This window comes from Arachis ipaensis, chromosome B6 (assembly GCF_059453495.1).
Source record: "Arachis ipaensis isolate K30076 ecotype BB chromosome B6, ASM5945349v1, whole genome shotgun sequence".
Taxonomy (NCBI): domain Eukaryota; kingdom Viridiplantae; phylum Streptophyta; class Magnoliopsida; order Fabales; family Fabaceae; genus Arachis; species Arachis ipaensis.
In genome coordinates, this window is record NC_142441.1 from 147,037,772 (window position 1) to 147,056,141 (window position 18,370).

Consider the following 18,370-nt stretch of genomic DNA (forward strand, 5'->3'; position numbering starts at 1 on the left):
AAATAATTTTTAGTTATCATCATCAATCTTCACATAAAACATTGTTATATGTGTAATCAGTTTTATTAAATGAGGATATTTTATGAAAGAAAAAGTATAGGGTACCAATATACTATCTACTAACTTATTATCAACAATAATTAATTATTATATTTTAAATACATGTATAAGGAGATACATCTAAAAAATACATTTATAAAGACATTTCTATTAAACACAGCTATAAAAAAGACATTTTTATTAGATACATCCGTAAAGACACTTTCATTTTATACAGTTATAAACAAAAAGTTGGCAAAAGTTGACAGAAATACTGTTGGTAACGTAACAGGATTGTAAAAAGAAAATATCTTTACACAAAGATAATATTATGAACCATTAAACATATCAAATTATTTAATAATTTACAATATTATTTTCGTGTGAAGATATCTTCATGGGTATATCCATCTTATTAAATATCCTAAAAACATAGAAGTTTCTTTTAGTTAGGTTAAGAAACATTGGGTAAAAGCACTTAGGGTTATTCCATCTTGAAAGCCGATCCTAAGGTCAACACCACCAACATCAAATGGACTCTGCATGAAATAAGCAACCTGAGGAACAGGAGTGGCAAGTGGAGAAGCATAAGCTGCTTTTCTTCCATGAAAGAACTCAATGTTATGGAAGGGCATTCTCGTCCAATCACTAACAAGAGTTAGTTCCTTAAGTGGAGGCAGAGAATTATTAGAGCCTAACTCCAATGCATCAATGTATGATTTGACATAGCTATGGTTCACAGCATTTTTGGCTTCTCTTATTTTCTCAATGATCAATTCATGGGAAGAATGGTCCAATAATTGTGACACAGACATCATAAGTGAGGCAAGAACATAAGCATTACCACTGAAGCCTTTTGGTAATGGAGGCACCATCTTGTTCCTTGTGTCCACTGCAAATTGAAGGCATACTACCTTCTCTTTGCTCAGCCCTAAAGCTTTTGTCCTTGCCTATAATTAAAATATAAAAAAAAAAGAACATAAAAATGTTGTAGTACTCAAAATAATATAATGTTTAGGTTCACACCGAATATTTAAATTAATACAAATATGAATAAATTATTCACATATTTTAATTTTAATAAAATTTAATTATTTTTATTAGAGATATAATTATTTATATTGTCTTCTTCGATTAGCTTAATCTTTAATTAGGATAAATGATTTATAATATGGTATTAGAATTTTATATTCAAAAGGTCCAAAAATAAAAGAAGAAAAAAATGTCTATGCAAAAATCTACAAACACAGAAAGAATCTCTTACTCAAGAGAAAATGTTAGAGATATAACCATTTATATTGTATTTTCAAATCATCAGCTTAAATTTTTGGAAAGAGTGATTTCATGATAATTCTAAAAGTTCTTGAAAATTACTTTTATAGAATAGATTAGTCTGATATTTTCAAAAGACACATAAATAATTATATTTTTAATATTTTTAATTCATAGTAGTATAATTTGTAGACAATATATATATTTAAATTTCCTCTGTTTTATGTGTTTAACATATTATATCATTTTTCTTAAAAGCGTTAAAACATGAAAGAATAGTTTAATACTTTAATTAACTCTTGTTAACACCACCACAAAAAGTTATGTGATTAGATAATAATTAAAAATAAAAGAGCTTTATATTCAGAGTGTACTCAAATAGTATAAACTCATGACATTTAAAAAATATTTTTCTTCATTAAAGTATATATTTCTATAACTTCTGTCCCAGTTTATTTAATATTTATTTAGTTGCAGGCCCATCAAAATGCCTTAATTGAGATAATAACACAAGAAAGAATATGAATTGTCGCTTGTTACATGAACAGTGGACCCCTTGCCTGTTGCATGTGCTAATACTTTCAAAAACTTGCCAAATCATGTTTATGTCATTGTGTGTTTAGATTCAACAATTATAATGGTGGGTGCACACACTTACTTCCCTTATATAAGTAGCAAACAAAAGAGGTCAAGAAACAAATAAACATTCATATCAGCTAATCAGATCTTTGTCACACATTTTTTTTTAATATTTGAAAATGTTTCATTAAAAGAACTCATTATTAGCTAAACTTTAATAATAATCAATAAAGAAATAGATAAATAAATAATTAACAACAAACATAAATTAAACATTAACTAACTTACCTTCCAGAGATGAGCTGTAAGAACCTCAAAGGTTGAGAATGGAAGAGATCCTGTCTTGATGGAAGATAAGTACTTCCTTTTCAAGTTATCTATCATTGCAGCAGATAGATGATAGGTCTTAAGAACCCACTTCTCTTGATAATTATTTTCGGAGGGTTCATCACTTCTACTTTGAAGTAGTGTAGCTGCTGCAGTTGCTTGCATTATGAGTTGATATAAATGTTGTACTGCCATAGCCCTAATTGGTTGATTATTATGCTCATCATGAGCATAAAAATTCGAACTTGAAGGTAAATTCAGAGACCCTTTTGAAAGTTGTTGCTTATTATTATTACCACTACTTAGAAGTATTCCCCTCTCATGCACTGGTTTTGGAAGCTCAAGAGGCTTAGCTGTAATAGCCTTCATAATTTCAGAATTTGAAGCCCATGCATACAAGAAATCATAGGTTGCTGGTCCATCAAATAGTGAGTGGCTTGTTCCAATGCCAATTGAATACCCTCCACAACCAAATTTTGTTACCTGTCAGATTATCATAACAATTTTGTTAGTTTATTTCTTATTAATTATTTTATTTTTCATTTTAATATAGTATCAATTATCATTAGTGTAAAAGTTTAGCATATTGTTATATAAACATCTATTATATATACTGTCATATATATTTTTGTTTTTTCTCGTATCTTTGCTCAAGCTGTAATCTTAATTAGTTATTTTTTTAATTTTTATAATATTTATTAGATAAGTCATAAACTAATAATTCAATTCATTACAAATATAAACTCCACTATTTAAGAATTTATTTCTGTCCAATGTATTACTAAATACATAAAGTATAATTCAAATTTTTAACATTTATTTAAATAAACAAGTGAGATGATCGTTAAATAAATTAGTTTGTTAGGTAAATAGTTAATATATATTAGAGTGTGGTAGAAAAAACAAAGAGATATTTCTACAATCCAACAAGAATAAGATACCGTTTGTATGAATTGCTTTGAATAGGTTAAAAATGTGAAGGAGCTAATAATGATTTCACAAAATATTAAGGTATACTATACATACTATATACTTAGGGCACACATAATTCAGAGGGGCCAGTTTGATTTCTCCTTGTTAATTAGTCCTTACCTTCATTTTAATTTTCAGGGTCTGAGTTGTACTAAAATTTAAAAGAAATTAAAGACAATAATACGGCTAAAGCCAATTAAATTTACGAGGCCAAAAATTCTGTCTATCCCTTATTATTGGTGTGCTGTGTGTGAAGGAAACATGACCCATGTATTAAATTAAATCACAAAGGAAAAACCCTAGCTTTTGCTTGCATAGATCAAACAAATTAAACATTCTCGTCAATATTTATAGTATATAACTTTTCATGGGGAAAAGAGTTGTTTTACTACTTAACATGGATTAGAAGGAAAGTATCTAACCATAATAAGAATGTTTTCTTTAAAAATCCCATAAAAGAAGTAATTCTATCAACATGGAATTTTCATGCTCAAAATTTATATTCAAGAAATTGATATATGATCTCACCTGAGCAACAATCAAAGGCATGTTTGAGAAATTGGGATCAAAATCAGGCTTATAAACAAGATTCTCGAAGAACTCATTGTACTGAGAAAGATCCCCAAGTTGTGAGATTCTAGCTTTGGTCTCAGCCTCCACAAGAATTGCACCTTCATTATTGCACCAAAGATTGAGCTTTCCATCACTTTGATTATTATTATTATTATTATTATTATTATTAGGGTTCATCATCATCATCAACCTTCCAGCACCCGGGTACCACATAATCAAGGTCTCTTCCAACCCAATTTTCAAGCTGTTGAACACTGAATTGAGGGACAAATCGTTCTTCATCAAGTTGTTGTAGAAGAACACCAATTGCATAAGTCTTGGACACTGCCTATCCAAATTTGAGAGGCTTAACACCCTATGAGGTTGTTCAATCTTTGGATGCACACACACAACCCTTGAAATTGAAACTGTTCCATTATTTTCATCATGTGGTGTAGCCATGATTGAAATTGGAAAGTTGTAAATTTATGTGAAATTACAACTATATTTTGTATATAATTTCTTATAAGTGATGAATGATAGATTAGCTATATGGAAGGTGAAGGCTTATTACTACATATATAGGAAGAGATAGATTATCTTTCCTTAATTAATTAATCAATAATGCTAGGAAACTAAGATGGTTTTAGCCAAATATTTTTGGGTAAATCCAAAACTTCTTTGTAGATGGTGTTTATGCTAGGTATTAGGATATTTCTTTTCTTTGTAAATTGAATGGATCTGAATCTATTTTTTTATTTATCATGTTTTAGGCATTTGAAGAGGAAAGGAGGGTGAAGAGACGGAAGCTAATTGAATCAGTTTTCGTGATTCACGTTGCAATAATGATGAACGTATCTCCTCCTAATTTAAATGTAGTGAAACATTTAATAACTAATATTTTGAATCATAAATAAATAAAACTAATTATTATATTTATAATTAATTAAGTTATTCCATTTTTAATTGATTTAGAGTTGGTTACTTGGTTAATATACTTTTTCTTAATTAATATTATATAGTTTTGTTGGTAATTAATAAGCTAAGCTTAGCTTCTTGTAGAAGGTGTTTGTTGATAAGAATAATGTATGTTGATGCTAAATAATAATATTTAGTCATAATAACAAGGTAGAAGCGTATCTTCTTTATTAGCAAACTATATAGTTAATATAATATTTTGCATGGTACTGTAGTATATATGTTGTATGTGTGTAGAAATAAAAAAAAAAAAAAAAAAAAAGAAGTATGGGTGTGTAGCCGACTGTATTATCTGGCTCCCACTACACATTGAAATAGACCTATTACCTCTCTACATGTATTATGATATATGCTAACTCCAAGATGATTATCTTTCCTTTTTCCTTTTTCTTTATTTGATTTCTTAATTAATAGTGTTGCAAATATAATAATTTATGTATCTCGCACTTAAATTTTAAAAAAAAAATTATAATATAATATCAAAATTTTTATAATTTAAAAATTTAGAATTTAATTTTTATTGATGTTTAAAATATAAAAAATTAACATAAAATAAATAATACCTATAAAAAATAAATATTAAAAATATAATCATTATGAATATAAAAAAAATTATATTGACGTATAATTATATATTAATATTAGAGATATAATTATTTATGTATCTTTTTTTATAAAATTAAATTTAAAAAAAATATTTTATAAAATAATATCATAATTTTTATGATAAAAAAATTAAAAATATAATTTTTATTGACTAAAAAATCAATATAAAGGCAATAAAAGATAACTATATTTGTACTCATAATTTAATAATCTTAATTAGCTAGATAACAATGTCTACATACATATACACACATAAAAAGTGAAAAAAAAAAAAAGAGAAACGGGATTCTTATTTAATACATCAATGAGATGCATAAACTACAAAAAAATGTATGATATACATATAAAAAATTAGTTATTATATATTTATAAATAAATATATACTTCATATTTTAATATATTTTTTATATTAATATTTTAATTTTGATTTTAGTATAAGATTAATAATATAGTAGAATAGAGAATAGTAATTAATTTTGCAAATTGAAGAATATTACTGTGGATGAAAGCCGTTATTCTTTCTATGAGACCCACAATATATACATCTAATTAGAATATTGAATAATGAATAGCATAGCATATACATCTTCCTTGCGACATTAATGAGGTTTATGAACGTTAATAAAGTTCACAGAAAACAATGGGACCTAAAGGCATTAAAGGAACTTTCTTTTTGTTTTGCTTTGAGAATGAAAAAGATCTGCCTAGTTGAAAGAAAGCAAAGCAGGAGAATGTGGATTTTTAAAATAAAGCCTTGTTGGAAAAAACAGGTTAGCATGTCTAAGGAGATATATTACTTATAAAATATAATTTCGATACATTATAACAAATTTTATATATGTATTTAATTATGTATTGTGATATAATTAATAAGAGTAGTTATTTTAAATATTTATTGCGTAAACAATAATTTAAAAAAAAATAGATGTAATTGATTAAATGATTATTAATAAAAGGTATTACACTAAATTATACTCGTATCCCTCATATCATATTTTATTTGATTATTTTTTATATAACATAATAAATACAAAAATTATAGAAAATATGTAAATAATATAAGTTAAAGAGATCAAATTAAATTCAATTTTCCACTTCATATAACTACTTTTGAAATTATTTTTCTAAAATAGTGCAAGAGACAAATATAAAAAATAAAGATTTATCTATCATGTGTTCTTAGGACTATCATGTGTTTTTATTAGGACTATCATATGTTCTTATATGTTAGTATTATAAAATAAAAAAATTTCGTTAAAAATATAAAAAATTTAAGTTTTTAATATATTTATTTTGTATTTATTAAAAAAATATTTAATTTTTTTTATTAATGATAAATTTATTATGTGTTCTTAGAAAACATATTAGATAAATAAAAAAAACTAAAGTATAAATTAAATTATTTCGTTTCTTTTTATATATAAGTATAAATTTAATAATAAAATATGTATGACAAAATAGAATGAGTATACAAGGTATTTTTGGAGATGAAAAAATTAAAGGAAGGGAGAATATTGAGGGTTAGGGGGAAGTTGTTGTTAGTAGGCATGGCATGCGTGCATTTGAAGGCCAGGCCTTGTTTTCTTGTCCCTAACTTTACCAGCATTTAACACATTTTCAGGTCCTTAGCTTTTCACTTTCTTTTTCTTTCTTCATCTAATCGCATCACTCACCCTTTTATATATGTTGCCTTTGTATATATTATCATTAATTGTATGGTTTAAAATGCTAACCCTTCTTTTGGCGGTGCTAATTAAATTTTCATTCTATTATCAACTAGTGCGTATCTATATTTATAAAATAGTGCCCATTATTGAGGTCCAAGGGAGTGTATTCCTACTTTGAGCTTCTGAATTTTATTATTCTTAAAAAAAAAAAAACAAAAAAACATTGTGGCAATCAGCTTTTTTGAACATATAACTTGCTTGAAACTAATATGTACATTCGTTTTATTTATTTGTTGCATTGTTATATAGTATGACAAAAGTAAGATGCATGTATTAATCATTACCGTAGTTAATTACATGAAAATTATATTAGCTAGTTAGATATAGAGATATAATCATTTATGTTATATTTTGTTTGTCAGTCTAAATTTTTTGAAAAAGTAATTTCATAACAAAGTATCAAAATTTTATATTCAAAAGATCTAAAATTCGATCATTGATGAACTCTAAAAAAAATAACATAAGACAAATAAAAAAAAATCGATACAAAAATTCAAGTAAATCCAAAAAGAATTCTCTTGCTCAAAAAGCTTAGAGTGACTCTTGTTTGAAAAAAAATATTAAAATATAAAAATATTATTCATACATTAAAATTAGCTACTAAAATCAGCCACCAACATATTTGTGTATAAATATATATATGATTTAATTTATTTTTAATGTATTTTATTTTTCAACATATATTTTATACTGGTAGTTAATTTTAGTGACTAATTTTAGTGTACATATAATATAGTCAATAAAAATATAATTATTTATATTTCTCTCTCCTAATAATGTGCAAATAATATTTTTTAAATATTTTTTATGTAAAAATCAGAAATGAATCTCTAACATAAAAAAAAAATCACTAAATTAGCTATTATATATTTGTATATAAATATAATTATTATTTAATTTATTTTTAATATATATTTTATATTTTAACATATTTTTTATATAAATAATTAATTTAATAATTAATTTTTTTATACACGTATCGTTTATAACAGGCATGCATGGTTGAAAATATTAACGTTTTGAGTCTGTCATTCCACCAATTGAAATATCTATAAATAAAGCCAACCAAGAAAAAAAAGTTATCATACTCTGATAAATACGAAAAAAAAAAAACCTTACTATTCCTCATCAATCTAGGGGTCTTTTGAGACACCTTTGGTTAACTTGTTAACCCTTTTATTGAATTTTCTTGTCTTCTTATTATTATGCTTATTATATCATCAGCAATATATATCTTGGTAAACAGCATACAAAACATACAAACTTTTATATAGAATCGTTTAATCATAATGAGAAATTAGGTCTATTTAAAGTCAACACACATTTTTTTTACTTTTTATTAAAAAATAAACTCTCATACACAAATAGTTTTGGATAGATCAAAATAGAAGACCAATATATCAGTTTTAGTTTTGGAGTAGATATTTTTTAGGGTTTTTTTCAACAGATATTTTTAAAGGTTCAAAATCTCCACGTAACATAAAAAAAATTAAAACAAAATATGTTGTTATAAAAAAATTAGTAAGATATTTAATAAAAATAACGTTAAAGTGCTTTGTTTTAAAACTAATGATAATTATATTAAAAACTAGTATGTGGATTATGTCTTTATGTGAAAAAATTGATATAGTTGAGAATCATTAGATGATTTGACGGATTTAATTAAATTATTATTTAATAATTCTCAACTATTAACTTCACATAAATACAATGAAAGTAAGTGGATTTTTTTTTTTTGTTCAATTGTTTGGTACAATTTGATATTTTACTATCAATCCCGTTACGTTACCAACAGCATTTCTGTCAACATCTCCCAACTTTAATTGGGTTGGATTCCAAGCCCAATTAATTCCAAAAGCCACATCCCTAATTAATTAACCCAAATTAATCCTAATTTCACTAGTTTACCACACTAACCCTAATTCATCCTATATCTTTTTTTGTTACCGTGGACACACTCCCCCAACTCCCATATCCTTTTCCAGCGGCGCATACCCATCAACCCTGCCGTCTCCGCCGGTCGTCGCCATCAACGAAAGTCAACGCCGCCGGAAGCCCAAAAAAGCGCCACTCACGAGTACGCTCCCACAGTCGCCCAAGCGCCGCCGTCGCTGTTGCATGTCGTCTTCAAAGGTATCTTGAAGATGTATCCAGTCGTCCGGCATTCAACCCGACGCCGCAACCTAGTGCCGCCTCAAATTTAGTTCTGTAATGCACAGCTTGCTTGGCAGAACATGGGTGTGTGTGCTTCAATTCTAATTTGGACACCATCCAATTATCCTTCTGCCTATCAAACATCACGTACATCCTTGCTTTGCATTCGGCTATTGTTATTCTCTTTACCCAAGTTGCTACCTTCACTCGAGACTCCCGATAACCTTCACGACTACAGTGTATCAATTGGTTAATGGGTATATCTTTGATTCCTTCCTGGTCTTGTCAAAGTTGGTATTCTTAATCCTAGTCACAAACCCAACTTTCTTTGCATAATTACAATAGAACTCTTGTGCCTCTGCAACAAATAAATCTTAATCCTTCGTACGGGATTTCCTCTATTGAAATTCCAGTGTGATCCGACAACTGCAAATCTATTCAGAAAAAATATCATTCAACACAAAAAATACTAAACTAATTAATTTTCAATATCTCGCTAATTTTGTGACAAGAATAAATTATGTTTCACACCTCATGATTGATTACCGTAGCATTATCCTCTAATTGAATAACGTCTACAGATTCTTTTTCCTGGAATCGATAACCGAGTACATATCACAAAATAAGATAATCATCCACCATTCACACGCATAAAAACACTACCAACAACCACTTATCATTTTATAATACCTACTAATAAACAACCAAAACTAAACTGATATAAAACATCACTATCCATGATCATATCCTAAAAAAAAATTAATCAAAGCTGCAAACATTAGCTGAACATGGTGAACAAAAGAATAATACACTACAGCAGAGGCGGAGCATAGCGGCGTTTTTTAAAATGATTAGCGGCGGTTTTAAACCGCCGCAAAATCAAAGACCGGCGGCTCTCCTAACTGCCACAGTTATGGGCGCGGGGGTTATATTCGGCGTCGGTTTTTAATAACCGCTGGCATAACCGCCGCCAAATCAGTATTTCGCGGCGTTCGTTCAAAAAACCGCCGCTAAACGAGGGTGACACAATTACTGGCATGTTCACCGGCGGTTCCAAAACCGCCACAATTCAGTTTGATCTTTGCTTGATGCCACTTGTTTTGCGGCGTTTTTAGAGCCGCCACAAAACGGTCCAGTTTTTCCGAAACATTCTCTGGCGGTTTGTAACCGCCGCAATCTATGCAAATTTTCCAATTACTTTGTTCGATTTTCCGGCTGTTCTAAACCGCCGCAAAATTAAGAATAATTAAAAAACAGGAAAATAGAATTTTTATTAAAAAAATCGTGTAATTTTTAATATCAGAACTATTTTGTTTTCTTTTTGTGGCTTTTTAGATTTTTGTAAAATCTTAAGTGTTAATATATTTTAGATTTTAGAATGTAAAATTGTACAAAAAATAAATAAATTATCTGCAAGCCAAAATAATATTTTCATAAAAATATGAAGAGTACAAATCTCTTGCAAAGAGTTGCATAGTCTAATTTAAAGAAAAAAAATACTTGATTCGATCCAAACACTATCTAATCCTACTATTATTGTTCACTCTTTCATTCGACGGAACTCATCCCTACAGCGATGTCTCCCGGCAACTCCTCACCCTGCCTTTGAAAAAGATAAATCAGAGCTCTCTCCATCGCCTGCATCTTTTTCTTATCTGCTGCTGCCTCGTCTTCCATCGCCTTCCTCTTCAACTTCTCGCTTTCCAATTCTGCCTCCAGTGCACACAACTTCCTCTGGGTCTCCTCTTCTTCGACTCTGTTGCCTGGCGCACGTGAATTCGAACCAAAGAGTTGGGTAGGAGTCGGACCGAAACCCACACCATGTACTCTACCCGGTTTCTCTTTACCAAAAACCTGAGCAATGGAGTCATTTTGAGACAACACTCTAGAAGATTCATCCTGTTGCTCAATCTCCTCAATTCTTTCCTACAGACACAAATTAGCAAATACAATCATAGCATTTACCGGTCTATGTCAATAAAAACTCAGTCAAATATGAGAGAAAGATATATGGTTCAAAAGTAATTTATGTAAAACAACTAAAATAACGCACGTCACATAGGATGTTGCTAACACTATAAAAAGAAATAAGGAATAATTTAAATTGATTTATTTCAATTTAAACCTAGCTGTCTCTAAATTACATAGAAGTTTAAACTCTCTAGAAATAACTGAGGTAAAATAGCAAACTTAATAAAAGAAACCAGTTTTGGAAAAAAAATTTTCCGTGGGTCCATTTTGAATTAGGATTGATAGAAACTCATCTTTCAATACCTTCTTGCTGTTTCTAACCCAAGTCCAAACCATTCAGCAAAGAAAAACAGAACAAAATATAATAGAGAACTAAACTATTAACGTATTTGAAAACATAATTTTACCGAAAATTTATGAGAAGTAGTACTTACACCAATTGCCCTTGCTTCCTCATTCATATAGGAGCCATCATTTTTCTTGTGCACTTTTATCCATAGCTCTTCTCTACCAATTCTTCTTCCTTGTTCTTCAGACTGTAACAACAACATTTACGTCATTACCGTATTCCACACAATCAAGAAAACTGAAGTCATATAGATAGTCCAAACAGTGAATAACAAGTGGAGTACCTCTTCTTCCATCCGCCGTGCGAAGCTTTTTGAACCGCCAGTGTGGGTATATACTTGTTTTGATCGATTAGTCGCGTTCTTCTTGCATTTCTCTTATCGGTCCATAAATGCCAAATTAAAGTCACAATTAGATACTGATTTAATAGCACTTAATGCTACATAAAATATAGCACATTCTACCAATGGTATACTGGATTACCTTCGTCTCAGGTTTGGCGCGATATTCTAGAAACTCTCTCCAGTGCTCTCGATCAATTCCTGGCGGACGGTGCTCGATATTCTGCTCAAATGTAAATGTTGGCTCGTAGAAGGCATTATACAACCTCAGCCTTGTTTCCTTCCAAGACCTTCCCATACTTTGCAAAATATATTTCTTGATACTACCTTCACTATCTTCGTCAAAATGAAAAATTTGCTGCACATATAAATGAACAATAAGTAGATTTGTTAATAAAATAAATTTGTTACAAAGGGGTTTTAAATCGTTACAAAGGGGATTTAAATTGAAGCAGATTTGAAAAATTTACTGCACATATATTTCATAATACAATTTGTCAATAATTGAACAATAAGCAAATTTGTTACAAAGGGGATTTAAATCTTTACCTTCACACATTCGTTATACACCTTGTTTTTAGTGGTAACCTTGTGCCAACTTTCCTTACCGATAGGAAATTTTGCGTAGTCAGATCCAAGCAGACCAAGCACCCCACTTAGCAGTCCAGCCTCGTCTCCAATTGGCTGCATTTCGTTGTTGAATCTCAGCACGATCCTTCTCCCATTAGGCCGTTCCATAGCCTCCCTCACGCTTAATCTTGCCGGCTTGACTGTGCCGTCAGAATCTATAAGCAAAATATAAATCCTTATGTGTGCATCCGTTGTTGAAAGTATGCACGAAAAAAATTATTTAACATAGCTCAAATCGATCATAGAAAAATTATAAAATACGTTACCGATTATCTTAACTGTCCAAAATTCTGTAGTCTTGCGCCTTTTACGACTCTGAGCTCCAGAAGCACTAGAGTGGTCGTCATCTTCATGATCACGAGATTCTACCTCTGGAGCATTAGCCTCCAAAAGGGTCTCCTGGCCTAGCTCCGAGTTGTGAACGCTATTTGCGCTCATTTGTGTAGCAGGCCTAGGTTCACTGCGCGGCGGACGAAATGGGCGGGAAGTTGGAGGGATGCCGTCACCACCAGCGGGGAGGACTTGAGAGTCAGCCTGGTGGGAACCTGAGCCCGAAGGTGGAGCGGTTAGAGGTTGCTGACATCCTGGTCCTGATTTTGGCTTTTTCGTGTACCGACCTTTCCTAGCCATCTAAATGCCATAACACCAGTGGACACGATAAAATCAAGTCAAATTAATATCCAATTAAAATAATTTTTGTGTAACCATGATCGAGTTCGAACAGCATTCATCAACAATTATAACAGAAAAAATCACTGGAGCAGAAGGTATATACATGTTTCATAATCTGGGTTTATAGTAGTCAATAGTAATGATTTGCTACAAGAATTTAAAAGATGCATTTGAACAATATTGCCCGGCACGTCAGAATAATTAGCAATGTGAAAAACTAAATTTTTGACACAGTTATCTAAATGCATTTACAAGCACAATACAAATGCACTAAAATTGGACTATTAAAAATACTACAAAGTCCTGACTAAGAAATCCACCAGCATAGATCTCTATATAAGCATAATTTGTCTGACCTATATATAAGTTACAAATATTTGCTTATCTGAAATAGCTAAATCTTGAAAAGTTAAATAACAAAATCTAATAGAAAAAATGTCCCTGTATGACCTAATTAATCATTAAAACTCTAGTATATATGGACCAAATTTTCTAATCTTATTGTCGTGTAGCATTATATCATACCACTAAAACAATAGTACTCACTCTTTTGGAACTGCCGAAATCCATTCTTCTTCACTAAGCAACCTTATTTACAAATGTGCCATTTTATTAAAAAAAGAAAAATAAAAAAAACAAGCATACTTTGATTATATAAAAAATAAAATAATGTTTCACCCATGACTCTATTTTTGATTTGTTCATTACCAAAGTCCAAACACAAATAACTTTTAATAATGTGTACCAATGGTAACGTGTAAACAGGGGAGAAGTTACAACACATAACACGCTTATTTGCTAACCAAGTAACTATTCCAATTTTATTGTGTATATAATAATTGGTTAATAACAAATTTTCAACCTATAACTGGGAGTTCTTAATTCCCAAAATCTCTACCCTTCATCATTTTTTCCTAATTACATTAAACTCCCAAGCATATCCTGAGTTGAAAAAAATGGCATATATGATAAATCAAGTTGTAGACGGCATAAATGCAAGCTTATGATGCATCCAAGTTCATCAAAACATATTAAAGTCAGAATCTTCATGGGTACATGAGAAGCAAGATAATTACAGTAGTAGTAATAAACCTATACTCCACCTCTCATCCTAAATTGTGAAAGTAAACACACCACTTGTTTCCCAACAAGTATTGACAGATAGCAAGAAGCAATAACATTAGAACATCACAAATGTATTTGAAAGAAATTGGGGTGGTTACCGGGATAGAGAGGGTGGCAGGTTCTGGAACTTGAAATGATAGAGAGAGCGAGGTGACCGGGAGGTTCTGAAACCTGAAAATCAAGGATGCGGATGAGCAGTACTCTTCGTCGACAACAAAGACAGAGCAGAATAGTGAGCTAGGGCTTTGTGGGTTTTAATGTGTATAAGGAGTGAGGAGAAGGGGTAGGACGCAGTAGCTGGGTTTTTTTGAAATTGGGTAAAACCAGATCCACTAGTTGTTATATAATGATCATAGCATTGCCCAAATAAAAAGAAAAAATTGTGAGACGCGGGAATGATTATAGCAAGAGGAAATTGAAACAATAAAAATATTGTAGAATAAAAATTTATTACCGCTTCTTTAATTTAGAAATATTAATAATAATAATTTTAATAATAATAGTAATAATAATAATAATAATAATAATAATAATAATAATAAAAATTTCTCTTTAATCCATTTTAAACCTTTTGTATTAACTAATGTTAAGTATATCCATTTTATAAGAAAAAAATATTTAATTTAAAGTAAAAATCCATTAGTACAAATTTTATTATTTATCATTAAATTTTATTTACCAAAATACCCGTTAAAAATTTATTCTTTTATTGATTAAATTGTATTTTTAATATAATTTAATAATTAGATTTTTTTTTTTAAATACCTTACAAGAATTTTTAAATTTTGGTAAATTATATTTTTACCAAAATTTCCGTTAATAATTTTTTTGTATTTTATTATTAATTCTTCAATATCTATAAATAAATTTTGATTGTTATATATATTAACAGTGATAAAATTTTTGTATTTAATGCTAAAATAATATATTTTACTATAGACTTATTGTCCATTTCAGGATCTATCCCATAATTTACAACATCCCTATTATCCTGGTTCTTGATCCAAATTTCTTCCCATCCATTTCTATCACATCTATCTTCACTATGGTTATGATATTTCAGTGGAGGAGAAACTTTTCCCAATTTTGCCGCAGTTCATGGTGCAGCTGGTTCTTATCTTTCTATTTTGCAAAGGATTTGCCATACTTTCTATTTACTCATACTGTAGCATTTGTAGCATTTAACAAGATTTGAACTTAAATTTTTCACTAGTTATTATTCCCATTTAATTGTTTGCAAGGACTTTGCACTTAAACATAAGCATTCAACACCGTGAAATTGAAATAGTGACAATTTCATGGCAATTGAAACCTTTATTTTTTTGTGTATCTTGAATGATACACGTGCAGCAAAGATATTCTGCAATGCCTGGAAAATCAAATTGGGCTTGTTGATCATTTGGCATATTTTCATTGCCAACAACAATGAAACTGAATTTGTCCCAAAAAACTTTATATTAATCAGCATCTTGGAGTAGTCAAAATAAAAAAATGCAGAAATAGTTAAAATAGTAGACTAATGGTCTTCAATGCAGCATACTAACAATCCCTAAAAATAATATGAAGCGTTATAAAGTCACGACAACTTCAAAACACAAGTTTTCGGCATCCTATAAATTTGAAACCAAAATTTTCAATTATACTATTGCAATATCCTCAAGGGTTCAGGTATCGTGTCGCCCACATAGATAGGTTCCAAGCATTCTTCTTATCATGAGACATTCCACTATACGGATATTCATTCTCATCCGGCGTTTTATTGAGGTCATATGACAGCATCGAACCCTTTTGTCCAGCAGAATCAGCCTCTTCAGAGTTATCAGAGGAGACAACAGCCTCTTTCTCCACTGAATCCGGAACCACCTCCCCCGTTTCTACCGATGCCTCCTGAATCTGGGATCGAGCTAACCCTGAGAGGTACATCATAGCCAAATATAAGCACAGAATATCCAGAATCAGTGTATGAACATAATCATACTAATTAAACTACTAAAAAGTTGATAATCTTACGTTCCCATAGTCGTTCGAGTCCATGTTCTATGAGTTTGAATTCCTCTCGTGCTGCAATATCCAGTTCAACAACAAGAGTATTTTCATAGCGTACCTACACAACACACCACCAAGATAATGTAGAAAAACTTTTTGCAAGAACCTGAGATAACCATCTGTCCCATGCCCTTTATGCATATACACATACAGTGTGCTGCCCGCCTATAGTGCAATAATGTTGCCTTGCGGGAGCTTTTCAACCAGAACCCCAAAACAACAAAACCATATATTCACAATGCAACAAATCCAGAATAAGTAAAACGATAAAGAAAAGGAAAACTTTAATCATTTCAAAAAATAGCCTTAATCTCATGCTTAGCTGCATGTTCCAAAACATAGCCATACCAATTGAAGAAAGTTCAGAAAAGAAATGCAGCACATAGCTCAAAGATCACAAAAACCAACAGCTCAATCAGTAAACATCCCAATCTCCAGTTCCCATTCTAGTGCCACAAACTAACGTCAAGAGCAACCTTCCCCCAGGTACTGCAGCACCTCAACCCTGTACTACTGAACCAATGCAGGAAAGAATTGCCTCATTGCCACTAAAATTGCAGCCCCTTACTGCCAGATCACTACATGCTGCTGCAAGCCACCACTTCTCTTCCATATGTCATCATATCATATATGAATATGTAACAGCTACATTCAATCTGCTCCAATCTGCATGCCAGCACTGTTGCATTAGAGCAGCTAAAGGGCTGCTGGTTGTGCCAGGTTTCCTCCTCGAGCAAATCTTTTCTTCCTCCACATTTCATCCCCTACATTTATTCTTGTTCGATCCCATTACTTTCACAACTTATAGATTTTATCCAGAAGAGAATGCCCTTCTTGTTGCAACATACTAATTCTTTTATGCATACGGATATACCTTCCTAAATATCCTTCTAATACTTCTCCTTATAGTTAACACAACCCTTCTAAAACTTTTTGCAAGAGGGTCTATATTATATGATTGAGTACAACTATAAACTCTCTATTATATGCTATTATCTTCTAGCAAACATATCTCATCAAGTTAATCTTGCTATACAAAATACAATTAAACTACCCCGCCTCAAAGGTGATTCGCCTTAATGACTCAAATTTATTAACTCTAGAAAGCAAATATCATGGTTCAGTTTTATATACTTTAGATAAATAGCAAGGAAAATTTAAACTATTTTACCTTCACCTCGTCAAGTATTTCCTGTGATAACCATGTTTCCGTACTTGTTATAAACTCAAACCCAAATTTAGCCCGGTACTTTCGGTCCCAATGAAGCATTTCCTAAAATTTAAACATAACCATGTGAATATGGGTTTCATTCACGAATAAGAAAAGGATTTACAAAATTAAATCGGGCAGCGGCAAACAAACCCTCATCATTGATCCCGGGGCATAACGAATGGCTCGAAAGAGGTGACTGTGTCCAGAGAAGGCATCCAACCATGATTGTATACGGGACTCTTTGAACCACAACTGCCTTGCAAATGAGATTGCGTCCTCCAATGAAGAGAAAGGAGACGCATCTATCATCTTCTCTGCAAATCAACGGCTTCTGGAAATGAGAAAGAAGTCTCTGCTCTCCAATTTCCCTGAAAGTCAACGGAGATGTAAAGAATGTCCAAGGACAGTATAAATTTTAAATATTGTGAAGACCCAATTAGATAAGAGAATTTTATATAAAAGGATAAATTTTAAAGAATATAAGAAAACTCATTCCATTCAACCTACTGTCTAATGATATACTGTCTAATGATATGACTAAAATTCACTCCACTAAATACAACTCAGTATTTTAGGAATCGGCTGCCTCATCACAATCTTCAACCCCGTCGGTAATGGTCTCCTCTAAATCGCCGTCTCTTGTCAACCGCAGGCCTTCGACATCAAATTCAGGCAAGCTAGTCATACAAGACTGTGGATGAAGGTCGACCTCACAGTGTTCATAATCTTCGCCCATGTCAAACAAATCTCTTGGCTTCACATGGACTACTACACTCCATCCGCTCTCCACCTCATCCTCCACGTAGAACACAAGACGC

General features: G+C 30.9%; 3 protein-coding genes across 3 annotated transcripts; all 3 read right to left on the reverse strand.

Annotated features, from left to right (window-relative positions):
* Positions 1-433: 433 nt before the first annotated feature.
* Positions 434-4,232, reverse strand: BAT1 (HXXXD-type acyl-transferase family protein). The gene is made up of 3 exons (XM_021105198.2): positions 3,718-4,232; positions 2,179-2,700; positions 434-989 (listed from the first exon to the last, which is right to left on the reverse strand). Exons 1-3 carry the CDS (start codon positions 4,201-4,203, stop codon positions 489-491), a joined length of 1,509 nt encoding a protein of 502 aa, XP_020960857.1. The 5' UTR covers positions 4,204-4,232; the 3' UTR covers positions 434-488.
* Positions 4,233-10,754: 6,522 nt separating this feature from the next.
* On the reverse strand, positions 10,755-13,126 carry LOC148563079 (uncharacterized). Its single transcript, XM_088492064.1, has 6 exons — positions 12,763-13,126; positions 12,416-12,651; positions 11,990-12,224; positions 11,810-11,901; positions 11,612-11,713; positions 10,755-11,132 (listed from the first exon to the last, which is right to left on the reverse strand). Exons 1-6 carry the CDS (start codon positions 13,124-13,126, stop codon positions 10,755-10,757), a joined length of 1,407 nt encoding a protein of 468 aa, XP_088348190.1.
* Positions 13,127-15,949: 2,823 nt separating this feature from the next.
* On the reverse strand, positions 15,950-17,861 carry LOC148563080 (uric acid degradation bifunctional protein TTL-like). The gene is made up of 4 exons (XM_088489230.1): positions 17,703-17,861; positions 17,511-17,612; positions 16,304-16,397; positions 15,950-16,203 (listed from the first exon to the last, which is right to left on the reverse strand). Exons 1-4 carry the CDS (start codon positions 17,859-17,861, stop codon positions 15,950-15,952), a joined length of 609 nt encoding a protein of 202 aa, XP_088345356.1.
* Between the last annotated feature and the right edge of the window lie 509 nt (positions 17,862-18,370).